At 36.6% G+C, this 16,178-nt stretch overlaps 1 protein-coding gene across 6 annotated transcripts in view; it reads left to right on the top strand.

Moving 5' to 3' along the window:
• Window positions 1-16,178, top strand: part of SDCCAG8 (SHH signaling and ciliogenesis regulator SDCCAG8) — a 251,444-nt gene that overhangs the window by 90,627 nt on the left and 144,639 nt on the right. For all 6 annotated transcript variants that reach the window (XM_017531944.2, XM_017531938.2, XM_017531937.2 and 3 more), the window contains one exon: window positions 3,024-3,140. In XM_017531944.2, coding sequence (XP_017387433.1) covers window positions 3,024-3,140 — 117 coding nt within the window. The remainder of the gene's footprint in view (window positions 1-3,023; window positions 3,141-16,178) is intronic.

Raw genomic sequence — 16,178 nt, 5'->3', positions numbered from 1 at the left:
AAAAAAAAAAAAAAAAAAAAAAAAAAAACTTTTTTCCTAATGTCCAAAGCTCTTATTGTTATCAGGAAGAAGTTTGGAGCACAAAAGTTTTGTGATTTCAAGAATAATAAAAGGCTACCTAATGGTTACTCAGTAAACGTTCATTTACTGTACGTAGGCCCTTAATGGGTATTGCATGTACAGAGATGAATTAGACACAAGTAATGTCCTCAAAGAACTTAAGGGTTAAGTGGCAGAGACAGACTTATAAATAAATAAGAATTACATTACTTTAATTATTGAATATTTGATAAACCTTATTTTTCTCAATTAATTAGAAATGCCTTGTTTTTCCGTAGATAGCATAGGGTTGCTGTTTACATTAATTGCCAAGAACACATATTTACAACTTAAAAGATATGCTTAACATAAAAAAATCTTCCACTTCCTATTCCTTTTCAGACCTGGTCATTAAAATAAAGATTCTAATACTACATGATCTTATTTTATACTTTGAAATACTACATTGTCTGTGCTGTGGGCGTCACTGGCTTGTGAATCAAGAACTAAAATGTTTAATGGTCTTTACTGGCAATGATTAATATGGAAGGCACATATTTTAAGAAATACTAGTAGTCCATCTAGATTTCAATAGTTAATGCTTTAAAACTAAGAAACCAAATATGGGCATGTGTAATGTAATAAATGAAATTAATTTATTTTTTACTGCTAAATACACAGGTGATTTGCTTAAAATACTCTTCCCATATTACCTTTTATTAATTGACGTATTTTCCTAAATTTTGACATATTTGTAATGCCGTTGTTGCTCTATAATTCAGTAATTAAAATTATTTTTCCCCTTTTTCTTGAGTTTCTGTAATTCTCCTTCTGCTTTGAAGCATTCATATTAGCTAATGTAGAAGTTTAAGAAGCTCAAATTTGCCAATCAACCTGATGTTTTTGTGTGGAGATGGGGTGGAAGTGAAGAAATTAGTTCATAAGGATAGAAATGCTTAACCTAGATTTGTGGGTGAAGCTATGATAAGACAATTTTCAGTTGATAACAGAGAGACAACATTCTGTTGAAATGTGGTACAGCAAAGAGAGTTCTCTGTCTCAAGAACTATCTGAAAGGACTTACACATCAGAAGAGATTAGACTAAATTGCCTTGAAGTTGGTTCCACCATGGAGATAATACAGTTCTAGTTCAATTTAATGTGTTAATTTAATATTAAATAGAATTTGAATGTTTTGGATAAACTTAGCAAATGCTGAAATGAAAGTAGGAAAGCAGGGAACTTTAGGAGTAAAATTAAGGGATGAAATGATTTTAAATAAGACCTGATGCTTAGACATTTTTTACATAATAAGTTCGTACTGATGTTGGGTTTTGAACATCATAGTTGTCTAATTGTGGTCTTCTGATATTATCAGCTGGGGGTTTTATTCCATTTTATTCCTAGATATACATAGGACTATTGAAGAATTGGGAGGGAAACAAAGTATGACTCCTCTAATTTTTTTCCTGTCACTCTGAATTTTTAATTTTATTCAGGTTTAAAATTAATAGCTTTTATAAATTTATAATTTTTGAAATTGGAAGAGTAAACTCTCACACATTGAAGCCATTTGAATTTACAGTAGAATTTTTAATAACCTCATCATTGTTCTAGCTTTCTGAGGGCCACTGGGGAGAAGGAAGCCTATTGACTTTTTCTCCTGTTTTGTCACTATAGCTTTTAAATGTAGATTATTTCTTAAATTACTTTTTAGGTTCTGTTTTATTTGTTTGGAGACGGGATCTTATTGTGTTGTGCAGGCTGGAGTGCAGCAGGTATTCACAGGCACTGGCACAGCACTCCACAGTCCTGAGCTCCTAGGCTCAAGCCACCCTTCCGTTTCAGCCTCCAGAGGTACTGGGACTGCAGGCATGCGCTACCATGCCCAGCTTAAATGCATATAGGTTTTATACTGTAGTATATTCTAGTACCTCAGTAATGATGAAACTGACTTATGAAGTTTCCAAAATCATCATTTTTGGAGAAATATCAAAATTGAAAAGTTTCAAGAAAGCATAACCATTGGATAATATATTATTTTTAAGAGCCATATATTTGTAAATTAGAAGCAAACTTAGCAGACTTGTACATTAATTGAACTCTCTATAGGTTCTCAGTTATCTCAAAAGGCCCATAATTTTCTTGTTTAGATTCATCTGCTAATTATAGTTTTCAAATATATGTCTGTGTCTGTAGCAGCCCTAGATTGGAAAAAATAATTAGTGTCAAGTATAAAGGATAATATGCAACACTTTTAAGATGCTATGTATGTTCGTTATTGATGCTGTATTACAATTATTTCATTTAAAAGCATATTTTTCTTTTATATTGAATGGTACAGTTATAAGTGCATAGTGGGCTTAGTTCCAGTCTATGTTTTTTTGCCAGAAAAGTCTTCCTTGACTTGAATACCTGGGATTGTGTGTGAAAAGATGACATTATCTGCAAACCTTGCAGTAAATACTGGATACTATAGATGTAAATATCAATAGCATGTCTATTAGCAGATAAAAATTTCTTTATACATTTCCTTTTTAAAGGGCATAAGTGATGAAGTCTTTAAAAGAAAACTTTAAAATATAGAGTGAATATTTAACCATAACCATGTGAATGAATAATAACATAGCTTAACATTTTAACTACTAACTTTGCCTATTTAAAAAGTTAGATGATAGTGCATTTTGGTTGATAATATGCAATTGAAACTGTTATTTTATATAAAATAATCTTGGGCACATTACTTAAATTCTTTACTTATGCATTTATTTATCTGTACTTTGAAATTGTTAAAATCAATAATCCCTGATGTTGCTTCTGAATCTTAACAGGCTACATTTGAATATTCTAGTAGAAAATAGCATTCTTAGAAAAGTTTTGTTGTATTTTATCTATGTGACCTCTAGGGGGCACCAAAAGATTTAATTGCAGGCATTGCCTGGTAGATTCCAGCAGGTAATCATCCAGTTTTTACAATCTAACAGGTGTGTGGAGAAATGCGCTATCAGCTGAATAAAACCAACATGGAGAAAGACGAGGCAGAAAAGGAGCACAGAGAGTACAGAGCAAAAACTAACAGAGATCTTGAAATTAAAGATCAGGTAAGAGAGGACACATCATAATTGCAGCAATTATAGATATAAGTAGCATTCTTTCTCAAGTTGATGTTGTTTTATTCCTGTTATTTATTCATATTATTTCTAACTAATGGGATGATCCAGTTTATACTGTTAAGAAAATTTCTTTTATAGTTGCCTAAAATTATCACCTTTCACATGAAATGGTGAGAATACAACAGCATGCATATAAAATTCCAATCTGACAGGTCATAAATATACATTTGGTTATGTGTATCTATTACTTACAAAGTAAAAAGAAATGTTCTAATGCACAGTTTGAACCTAAAATATACATACATAAAGTTCTTGAAAGATGCCAACTTGAATCCAATTTTAAATGAAAAAGTTTAAAATTCGTAAGATGAGATGAGTTGATATGTAAATATGTCAATCAAATTGATTGTTGGCAGAGTGAAACCAGTTTTAGCTAAGATAACCATGAATACGTTTGTTCACGAAGCCTAAATACAGTGACATTAGAAATGTTAGGAGATCAAAGCTGCGTACTTCAATTTCTGCTTCGAACAGATGTTTTACGTTATATCTTTGTTGAGATGAAGTAGATACTCCAATTTTAGTTGACAACAGGGATAGAGTTTTTAGAGAGGCCGTTCTAATAGGCTGACTTTTGATTTTCTATTTTTATGTTACGGTACAGGACTTTGAAGATTTTCATTATATTCAAAAAAGTAGGTTGTTTATTCAACTAAAATAATAAGACTGGGCTCTTCGTGTCAGTATTTTAAAGGAATTGTTTTAGAATTTAGAAGTAGGCCACTCCAAATAAATTTTTTAAAAATATGTGTCTAGTTCGAGGTTTTTCATCATATTTTCTAACATATTTCCTCTTTTGAGTCAATTAACTCTTTACGACAAATGACGCAAAGACAATTGGGAAAAGGATTGAAAATGAAAGTGATAACGAAGTTTAGTACAAAAAGCTTTTCAAGTCATAACTGAAATCCTTAGGACTAAATTAAAATCCTGGCAACCAAAGTAAAATTCTGCATTTGCACCACTATATTTGGTGGTGTAATGGGTTTTAAATTTTCAGAAGACTTTTCATTATTAACATGTGCAGATAATGAAACTTATTTTATTTCATCCAGTTGGGGGCGTGCCTGATAGTGGAATGGAAAATACTTTCTATCAGGGACTGAAGGCCTAGTCTACTAAGTTTATCACAGATAACTTTTCTTTCCTGATGTACTGTAATTTTTTTTAAAAAGGAATCGTATTGGCATACTGACCGGCATTATCATATGCCTTTTGTATTATTCCACAGCACTCTGTCACCATAATATTTTGGACTAACTGGAAAAATACGTCAGGAAAAAGTCTCTGAGTTATTTAAAATTTCATTATAATGTTCTAGAGGAAAAAAAAACCAAACAATAAAAGTATAATATCATTTGTAAGTGAATAACTTATTTAGAAGCATTCACCATATTAGAATTATTTGCAGTATTAAATCTCATTTTAGTTAACCCATGATGGTATGAAGGCTAAAGTTGCAGGATTTTATAAGGACCACTTTTCATTTGTAAACGTTTTCTGATAATAGTGAAGCAACAGTAGTTTTCATAATGACTTACAATGATATGTTTTAAGATAGAGATGTGCCTTTTTAGGAGGTCACAACTTTAGGAATAAAACCTCTCAATAGTTACAAGATGTTTGTGATGTGATGTGCTTGTTACCATTTTTTTTCCTGGACAGAATGTGAGGAAATCTTATAGGTACTCTTTTTAACTATTTTGTGTTGAACAGACAGTTTCAGAAAAGAAAGTAGTGGTGTCTCATTCCATGGATGATTTGGAGTAGCAAAGCAGCAATTGTTCTTTGGTCTTTCAGCCATGACCTGACCTTCTGTCTGTAAGACCAAAGAACTACTTTGCTTGGCCACCATCTGCACTCAAGAGAGAAATTTACATTTAACTTTTAAAAGCCGGGCATGTTGAACATTTATCTGAAATACTTACAATGATAAAAAGTATATTAAATTTTTAAGTGTTGTGTATCTTACAATTCAGCATCACAAGAAGACTATCTGTAAATTTGCAAGCAAGGTGTTCTTCATACTGTAGTCATTTTATACATATTTTAGTGAATCTGACCGCTTGATACATTTTTAAAGTAGGTGGGAAACTGTGAGATTGGAATGTGTGAGAACAAGAGCTTTTTTGATGTATACAAAATAGGGCAAATGGTTGACCACCAAAATAATTTTCCTTGTGACCTGAGCCTTGACTCTGGCATAATTAGAAGGAAAGGTCAGGAGAGTAACAATGGCAGTCTCTTCCACCCACTTTCTTCTTTTCTTCTTTACATTGTGTCAAGAACCGATGGGCGGATTATCCTTCCCATCAACTCCTTTGTATCTCTTCAGCTTAGAGAATTCCTGTCAGCCTCAGAGGATGCTTCTTGCACCAGAAAAAAAGGCATTTGGTATGGAGGAGAATGTGAAATATGCACTTTGATTTTTATTAGAAAATTTTTCAGGCAATGGTTACACACACACATACACACACTTCATCAGGGGAATTTAAAAACATATGTGAAGGTAAAGGGAATATTATAATGAATCTTCACATTTCCATCACTTAAACTCATTTTGCCAGTCCTCTTCCACAACCCTAATCCATCGATCTCACTTTTTTTCTCTCAACTTCTGTCCTCATCGTTACCTTCATATTCTTTGTCATGTTTTTTTCTGCTCCGCTTTCTTCTCTTCAGCTTCTTCCTCTTCTCTTCTGTCATCTTCTTCTACTCTTTTTCTTCTTTTGAGAAGTATTTTAAATGGATCTCAGACGTTATGTTATTTTACTCATAAATACCCATGCATGTCTATGAAGGATATTTTTACACACTGTGTCATTATACCTAACAATGTTAACAATAATTCATTAATATCAAATTATACCCAGCCTATATTCTCATTTATTTGTCTCAAAAATGTTTGCTTTACAGTTGGTTTATTCAAATTAGGAAAACAAGTATGTTTTTGTATGTTAGAATGATCTGTTATTGCCCTTTTTAATAGGAAATAAATAGAACTCTTAGTAAAATTTCATCTTTCTTTGTTGTTGTCTGTTAAATTTTGTATATAATGTTTTGATGGTGGTTTATTTTTATGAAATGCTTCATCATCATTCTAAAGAAGTGTAAATTACTCCTGCAGTAAACTGTTTGAGGGAGTGGCTACCATGCAGCGTTCCTGATAATCATATGCCAAAAGGAGCTTCAGAGAATCTGAAACCCAAAATACATAATCAATATCAGAGCCTTGTATTTAAGATTTAGGAATGTTACAGGAAGCCCTAACATTACAAGAATTAGCTGACCCGAAATGAGTGATGTATAGATAGAATTTTTTTGTCAACTTCCATTTCGGTAAATGAATCTCAGAAGATGATTCTTTACAGCCTCCAACCTTTGTTTAGGGCCCAGTGCAAAGTGAAAATACAGGACCATTTTGTTCAGAAAGCAGGAAAGAAATGACATTAAAAACCAAAATATAAAACGCTTTCTTTTCTTCTTCAGTCTCTCTCTCCTTGCCCCTCCTCCCTCACCAACCCAGACTTGACATGCCATATTTTATTTGCTGTTTGATGTTAGACTTCTTCCAGCATAGGGATGATACTTATGGGGGAGTGCAGACCCCACAGGTGCCCCATGGGCTTCTGGATTCTTCCTTCTTCTAGCCACAGGACCTACACCATGCCCCAGCATGGAGCAGGGAGGTCATTCTCCCCCACCCCAAGGAGGTCAGACAGGTGACCCCTGGGAGACTGCAGTCTCCATACTGGAACCTATTTGCTGTCTGGATCAGGGGTGGGGAAGAGGCTCTGCATGGAATCCACTGAGTGTGCTGTGGTGCTGCCAGCTTGGGGCAGGAATTATTACCTCCTTGTCCTGCTCTAAGATGCCAGGGATGGGCACACTTGATTCAGTCCTCTCTAAACACACATTCAGGATCCTGCCAGGGGCAAAAGACACACACCTCTCCCAGTGACATGCCCTGGTCCACCCTGAGTGGAGGGCAGTAACAGCAGCAGGGCAGGGCTGGCAATGAAGAAGCTGGAGAGGAATATATTTCTGAGAACTGCCCAGGGCTGCAGCGAGGCAGTGGAAAGATGAGACCACGTATAGGAGTTCAGTCTCCATTGTCCCATCAGAGTGCACCTACAAAACACAATTCTAAGATAAAATTGCTAATCATTTCAAGACATTGATCATAGAGTCTGAAACTGCAAGTATAAGGGCCCTTCTAAACAGCACATGTGTGACTGCACTGATCACGTGCCCAAGAAACTGCCATGACGACGGGAATGGGCAAATGGAGATTTCGAATGCTAATATATGTGTATATACCTCCACTTACATATACAGACAAATATGCATATTCAGTATGCTCATGTACCCAGTATTCATAAGAAAGTGTTAGCCAACTACAGCTCATAGGTCAAATCTGCTCTGCTGTCTATGTTACAAATAAAGTTTTATTAGAACTCAGCCATACCTACTTGTCTGCGTATTGCCTGTTACAACAGCAGAGTTGAGAGTTGTGATAGAGACCATGTAGCACACAAAGCCTAAGATATTTGCTGTCTGAACCTTTACAGAAAAAGTCGCCAACCCCTACCTTGAATATAGAAACACAACTATATTTTTAAGTTTCCTCTGCTTTACTAAAATGCTGAGCTTTGAGTTTGAAGACCCATGTATCTTAAATAGCAATGGTTTTGGAGTATTTTGCAGTACAACAAATGTGTCACATATTTGGTCTCTTAAAAATCTAATGACATTACCAAGTAAGCATATCACTGGTGATCATGGCATTCTCTTACTAGCAGCACGTGGCTTGCTAGTGGCTGGGATGGCAGCATAAGTACGGTATTATTTTATGTTTACAATTTTGTTTTTAGGTTGGTTCCAGTTTTATTATTCAGAGATAAGAAGGCTGACATAGAAAGCTTTGTTTTTTTACCTCTATTGTATACATTATAACTTTGAAGTTGTGGCTCCTATTGAGTAGAGAACATTGAGGTTTGAAATGACTTTCACGGAGCAATCAAAGCAAATATTTTGGGTGGAGTACCTCCAGAAGAAATAGATCTGAAAATTCGGCTGGAAAAATGAGGGCAAAAAGGATTTGAGGGTTGCTCATATCTACAGCAGTGACTCGGCACTTGGACACTGACATTAAGGGTGGAGTGTAACAACACAGGAATCATCACCTAAGTTCAGTTGAATGAATTAGGCTGTTGGAAGAAGAGCATCTGTATTGTATGACTTTGTGTAAGGAAAGGAGAAGAAGGCCCGCAAGCCCTAAAAGTCAGTCCTTTTATTTTATTATTATTATTTTTTAGAGATGGAGTCTCACTGTGTCGCCCAGACTGGAGTTCAGTGATGCGATCTCAGCTCACTGCAACCTCCGCCTCCTGTGTTCAAGCGATTCTCCTGCCTCAGCCTCCTGAGTAGCTGGAACCACAGGTGCATGCTGCCACGCCCAGCTAACTTTTTTTTGTTGTTTTGTTTTTGTTTTTGTTTTGTATTGTAGTAGAGACAGGGTTTCACTGTGTTGCCCAGGCTGGTCTTGAACTCCTGAGCTCAAGCAATCCACCCACCTCAACTTCCCAAAGTTCTGGGATTACAGATGTGAGCCATTGCGCCCAGCCTATGTTAGTCATTTTTAAAGTCAGAGAAATATAAAAGCAATGAAGAAAAGTTGAAGAATTGTACCTTTTACTTAGAGAAGACTGCAATATTGCTTTACATCTTTAAGGATTTGGCAGATTATTTCAAGGAAAAAGTTAAACACCTGATTTGAATCTTCAATATGGACAAAACAAGAACAAAGGGACTTAATTACAACAATTAGAAATCACAATAGCCTGAAACAAGGATTTTCTCACAGTAAGAAGATTGCAATTTCTGCAGCAGGCCATGGAACCTTTTCCCTGGAAATTTTAGTTTTAAATAATAGCAGCAATATGATTTACCCAGCTCATGGACCTCTGAGGTCCAGTCTTCTATTTGATTCTGGAAGCATCCTAGAAATACATCGTTGTATCTTTTAAAAGTGGATAACAGCAGTGTTAGTCTTTTCTACTTGAAACCTAGCACTTACAGATTAAAGTAAAATCCTGTTCCGTTCTATTCTCTGCTTTGTGTCTGTAAAGCTGCGTACTCTTTTTCAGAAGGTTTTTGCGGAATATGCTAAGATAATGGATGACTTCTCGAGAGCCAGACTTAAGAAACTTATCCAACTACCACCTGCAGTCTCACTTCTCCCTCTGAAAAATGACTGGGAGAGGGGCCATTTGGGCATGGCTTTGGCACATGTAATCACTTGGTCCTGGTGATGACAGAGATGCTCTCCAGTATTCTTCACACCCTCTTTCAGTCTGTAGGTTTAGCAGATTCTCGTCCCCGCTCCTTACTAAGACAACAGCAGTTCCAGAGGGCTTGGTTTACCCAGACCAGTATGCTAGACACTGTGGGGTAATAACTAGGAGACCCAGGTCCTGCCCTTAGGGAGTTTATGTTCTAGTTGAGGAGTCACAGTACACATTTGAACATGCCTTAAGAATACTTGCAAAGCAGCATATCGACAAGTGCAAATTAATGTAGCGTGAACTTCATGCTGGCTACAGCCCATGAGAGGGAGAATCTGGTTCCATGTGTGTGATGCAATAAAGCTTTTTTATAGCATCTTTTCTAAGTATGCCCTAAAGCATTGTTCAGCATACTTAGATAAATTTGTGTTCTTATCACAGCCTAACCAAGAGTTCTGAGAAAATTCTTCAGCCTCACATATGTCTAATAAATCAGTCTCTTTTGTTCTTGACTTGGATGATGCTTGAATGGGACAAGTAGGATTCACTGGATTATGCAAATAATTTAAAATATATCCATTTAATACAAGTCTAACTTACTGATTGAACTTAGACTATTTTCATAAAACACTATACCAAATTACTTCCTTCACTTAAAATCATCATTATGTTGGTAAAATCACAAAATTAGCAGTAAAAAATATTTAATTCAATTTTTCTGCATAAAGGAGCATTTCCAGATCAATCCAGTGAAGAATACCAAGTTGGAGATGATTAGGGCATTTAACATTTAGGGAATTGTTTTCTGAGGCAGTGTGCATATACCTCATTCATAGAAACACTGTTGTCAATTAACGTGCTCAAAAAAGAATCTATTAATTTCTACTTGTCATTTATCATCCAACAAAGATGATAATGCTATTCAACATAATAATTTATCTTAAAAAATCAAACGTATAAGCAGAAACAATACATCTGAAAATAGCAATTTCGGCCTATTTAGAAGGTAAGATTATAACTAGGAAACAAGACACGCTGTCTTAGAAATAATATGCCTTGTAGGAGGAGCACTCAGAAAAAACTGCTTGCCTTTGGATAGGAGTAGAAAACTGTAAACTGGACTCTAGGAATATTTCTGTGTGTCCCGAGGAAATATAATGTTTGCTGTATTTTCAGTTTCGGTGGATGACATATATTTTGGTTCTTTGAACATTTTTTGCTTGCTTGTTTTGACTATGAAAGTTGACTCACCAGCCAACTGCCGACTTTGCAGTGTCTTCTCAGGTACCATCCTTGCAGTTCTGTTAGCCACCAGGTAGTGGCAGCTCTTTGAATGTGTCCATGCAGGCCAACAAGCTGCGAGACATTAGACATAAGATAACTACATATGCTTTCTTTTCCTTTATAGACCAGAAATATTAGTACCAATAGCCAATATGAATATTACTAATTACTACACATGTATGCATTTAAAAACATTTCGTGTATAAACATAAGCACATTAACAGAAGCCAGTCATACCATCACCCAACAGTGCAAATTGTTTTTATTCTTCTGTTTTACCTTCCACTTTTTGTCCGTATGCATCTATAATATTTGCAAATATAGATAGATCCTAGTTTGGGTTTTTGCTTTTTTCATTTAACATTATCTTTTTTTATTTTTTTATTTTTTGAGACAGTGTTTCACTCTTCTTGCCCAGGCTGGAGTGCAATGGCACGATCTCAGCTCACTGCAACCTGTGCCTCCTGGGTTCAAGCAGTTCTCCTGCTTCAGCCTCCCAAGTAGCTGGGATTACAGGCATGTACCACCACACCCAGCTAATTTAGAGATGGGGTTTCACCACGTTGGCCAGGCCGGTCTCGAACTTCTGACCTCAGGTGATCCACCTGCCTCGGCCTCCCCATTTAACATTATCTTCGGGATTTTTTTCTGTGTTGTTCCTTATTCTTCATAGTGATCATGTTACGCTGGCCATTTACATATACAGTACTTTTAAGGGAAAATGATAGTAAGTTAGATTTTGAGAACAGCCACTATGACAGATTTAGGTCCCTTTTCCCCTAAACTTCATATGTTGCTTTAATTCAATAACCATATATTATGTACATGCTGTGGGGCTATAATGAATTTCTGTCAGAAAGGAGTATGTAAACCAGGTATGCCAATAAATGTATGTCAAAGAGAACATAGTAACTATCAGCAAAATGCAACAGGTATGCGGATTTGGGAGGGGGAAAGATAACATCCTTGTAGAATGGTTAGAATGTTGCCCAGGGCCGGGCACAGTGGCTTATGCCTGTAATTCCAGCACTTTGGGAGGCTGAGGTGGGTGGATCACTTGAAGTCAGGAGTTCAAGACCAGCCTGGCCAACGGGCGAAACCCTGTATCTACTAAAAATACAAAAATTAGCCAGGTGTGATGGCATGTACTTGTAATCCCAGCTACTTGGGAGGCTGAGGCAGGAGATCACTTGAACCCAGGAAGTGGAGGTTGTAGTGAGCCAGGATTGTGCCACTGCACTCCAGCCTGGGCAAACAGAGTGAGACTCCATCTCAAAACAAAAAGAATGTTGCCCAGCACAGCAGCACAGATAGAAGAACAACTTTATTTGGTTGGAATGTTCAACATGGCAGCTTGAGCAAAGGAGTGGGGGTGAGAAAGGAGGGCACATTCAAGAACATATGGGTCTTTTGATTCCATAGCATTTTTGTATAACTAACCTCCATATTTCAAGTGCCACTTCTCTGTTATAATAGATTGCTCATAGAAAATGGGTTTCAATAACACTCAGAATCCCAACATAAACGTATACTTAGCAATATACTGCAGTCAGGCATAGAAGTCATGTTATAGTTTGGGAATGTATGCATATATTTTTCATTTTCTTTGTACTAGTTTTTATGTGATAGAAAAATTTTTAGATCTTTCAAATTTCAGATAACATAAATAAAATGTCATTTAATTAACAGTGTTAGAGTCATATAGGATTGGTTTCCTAGGAAGAAAGAATTGACAACTATCTTGATTTGTGGAAGGTTAGCACATGACTTTTGATGAAAGGTGAAACACAGAACAGACAGGTAAACATACATACTTTACCTAAGGACTGTGAGTACGAAGACTTAACTTTCTGATTTGGCTTTTCCAGCTAACGTACTGAGCAAACCTCTCGGAGCCTAGGTTTATTTCCCAGTGAAGTGAGAAGCTTGGACAAGTGGTAGCAAAGGTTTTCTCTGGCCCTAAATTCTTGTATTCCTAGAAACATAGGAAATATTTCTTTGCCCCTCTTAATTGTGAATTAAACATTAATAAAATCAATAGAAATTGCCTGGAGCCTCAGTTGTATTCTGTATTTTTCAGTTATTCACTCTCATTTTATATAAATGACACTTTGGTTAAGATGATAAAAATGAATTTTGACTTTCATCTGCAATTTAGATATTTTCATTATGATTGGTAATAGAACAATAAAATGTCTAGCCTTATAAAGAGTTAAATTTACTTACAAGACAGCCATCATCTAATTTGCAGCAAGGATTAACGCGCCACTCTGAATTAAAATTTCAGTTCCACTGGAAAGATCTGTGGCACTGGCAGACTTTCAAAGGTAGTGTTCTGAGGGGAGTAGCCAGCTTTTACAAGACTTGTGAAAGTAAACTCTTCGGCCAGAGTTTCTTAGGTATGTGAACTTAGGATGATCAGGATACGTCGATAGATTCCCGTTTCAGAAACACTGCGTTAATAGTTAATGCTTTCACCTTTTGTTTTCACTGGGTGCCCTCGTAAATGCAAACATGGAGTGAAAAGCTGTGGCAGTTCTGGGCACAGATGACCTAGAATATGATCATCTTAAGATTTTGTTTTGGGGTTTTTTAAAAAAATGAATCATCCAAATAAAAGCAAAAACTGTTTTTTTAATTCTCTTAGAGGTTTTACACATCCCTGGCGTGTTCCTGACCCTCACTAAAGTTCAGTGTGAGACAGACTCTACTGTACACAGAGATTCCTGATATAACTCGAGGCTGCTCATGAGTGTTAATGAGTTGCAAGGTGTTTAGATTTTTCATATTACTCTTCTTAACAGATGGTCAAGTTAATTTAACTCTTTTTGGTGTTAACATCTGTACTTAAGTGGATTCGTTACACTTACATTTAGGAAAAAGGCAAGAAAGCTGCAGGGTCTTTATTTCTGGCCTGCCTTCTGCCATCCCTGAAAATTTCTGGAGTTCCCTATAGGAATGGAAAATTCTTCTTTGTATAAAATCTGTCTACTTACAACTGAAGTCCTGATACCTTCTCTTTCTCTCTCTCTCTCTCTCTGTCCCCCACCCTTTCTCCATGGTAATAAATTATACAAGTAGTAGTATTAGCCTTTCTTCATGAGGCAAGCTGTCATTGAAAGCTCCTATTAAAGTACAAGGGATGCTCATATCTTTATAGAAAGTGTGACTGCGAAGGAAACAAGGGAGGTAAAAATAAACTTTGAAGGAGATCTTAACAAGGTGGAAAGGAAAGAATTGTTTTACAAGTGCTGTCTTTTCTGTTGGACTCTTCTTTAATTAATCAATTCATTATTAATATTATTATTTTTAGAGTCAGGGTCACTCTGTTGCCCAGGCTGGAGTGCAGTGGCACGATCTTGGCTCACTGCAGCCTGGTCCTCCTGGGTTCAAGTGATCCTCCCACCTCCACCTCCCAAGTAGCTGGGACCACAAGTGCATGCCACCACACCGGCTAATTCTTTTTGTATTTTTTTTTGTAGAGACAGGGTCTTGCTATATTGCCCAGGCTGGTTTTGAGCTCCTGAGCTCAAGCCATCCTTCCACCTCTGTGTTCCAAAGTGCCGGGATTACAGGCCTGGGCCACTGTGCCTGGTGTGGACTCTTCTTTAGCTTGCTTACAATGTTCTGCAAAGAAATCTGAATTCACTCATACAGAAAGGTGATTGTCATATCTTAGTTTTCATTAAAAGCTTTAAGGTGTCATTTTCAATTAAATTTATCATAGGACTTTAGGAGGATCAGTGTTTCTTCCATAATTTACTGACGGTCCACTATTTGTATAGCGATTTAAGCCATGTAAGATTTTATATAACAGGAACCAGACATGTTTCATCTTAAAGGTGAAGTCGGCACAGACTAATGAATGGATCAGATATCTGTATGTATTTTTAAATCTATATGTAGACATATATGTTTTTATATATCTTACTAATCTATAACCTTAGTGTGACTTGCTGATTTTTCTTGAGCAGAATCTGAAGTTTTGAGGTATCTCAATGCTGAATTTGACATAACATAGATTTATTTCAATGGCTAGGAGAGCAAGAAAGATACTAGAATTATCCTTAGTTATAAAAACAAGAGAGAAAAGAAAAGTAGAGGAGGGAAAAGTGGGAAGAGAAAATGGGAAAGATTTTAGAGGAAGGCATTCTAGAGGCATTTATGCTAAGAAGAATTGGGCTTTTTTTTTTCTGTTTACACTGCTTCACCTTAAACTATAACTCAGAAGAAGCAAACATGACCACATATCTATCAATATAATGCATCGGGATTTTCAGAAGGGAACCACAATAATGAATATTTTAAAAACTATTACTGGTATGAAAATCCCTTTTCCTCTACGGCCACAGCTGATTGCCGAGAATAATTTCATGCTAGACGTGGTGGCTTAGTCTCATAATCTTAGCACTTCAGGAGGCCCGAAGCAGAAGGATTGTTGATCCCTGGAGTTAGAGACCAGCCTAGCCAACATGGTGTGGCCCTATCTTACAAAAAAGTAAAAAAAATTAGCCAGGTGTGGTGTCATGTAGTTCCAGCTGTACGGGAGGCGGAGGTGGGAGGATCACGTGAGCCCAGAAGGTCAAGACTGCAATGAATCGTGTTCATGCCACTGCATTCCAGCCTAGGTGATAGAGCAAGACCCTGTCTGAAAAGTAATAGTAATATATAATAATAACTTTATGTACCTTGGCATTTTTCAGAAGATGCTTTTTATCCACATAGCAATGGAATTTATGAAAGTAACATTAATCTTTAGTCTTTCCTATTTCAATGGCTACATATAAAGGATGGAAGGAAGGGCCTCAGATAATGAAGAGCAATGGCTTGGTGGGCACCAAGAGTCAAAAAGACTTTAGTAACTTAGTCCACCCCTCCATTCTGTAGAGGAGTAGACTCTACAGAATGAGTCAGCTTATTTCCATGCATCCATTTATTTCACTGATAGCGATAACCTATTATGTGTTACAAACAAATAGGCACAGGGATTGCAGTGAAAATTAAAACATATTTACTGCCCTTAACAACTCTTATAGTCTGGTAAGGAAGTTAAGTGTGATGAGGGTTCAGTGGAGGGTGTGGTTTACTGTGGTGGGAGAGGGTTCAAAAAGTTTTACATATTTACAATCAATTGATTTTCAGCAAGGGTAATAAAACTCAGTAGGGAACAAACAGACTTTTCAGCAAATGGTGCTTGCTAAACCTGATACCCACACGTAAAAGAAAGAACTTGGGGGGCCGGGTGCGGCGGCTTATGCCTGTAATCTCAACACTTTGGGAGGCCACGGTGGGTGGATCACCTGAGGTCAAGAGTTTGAGACCAGCCTGACCAACATGTAGAAACCCCATCTCTACTAAAAATACAAAATTAGCCAGGCATTGTGGCATGTGCCTG

The sequence above is a fragment of the Cebus imitator genome, unplaced genomic scaffold (assembly GCF_001604975.1).
Source record: "Cebus imitator isolate Cc_AM_T3 unplaced genomic scaffold, Cebus_imitator-1.0 Scaffold75, whole genome shotgun sequence".
Classification (NCBI taxonomy): domain Eukaryota; kingdom Metazoa; phylum Chordata; class Mammalia; order Primates; family Cebidae; genus Cebus; species Cebus imitator.
The sequence above is the reverse complement of the archived record's forward strand: the minus strand, read 5'-3'. Positions and strand labels throughout refer to the sequence as shown.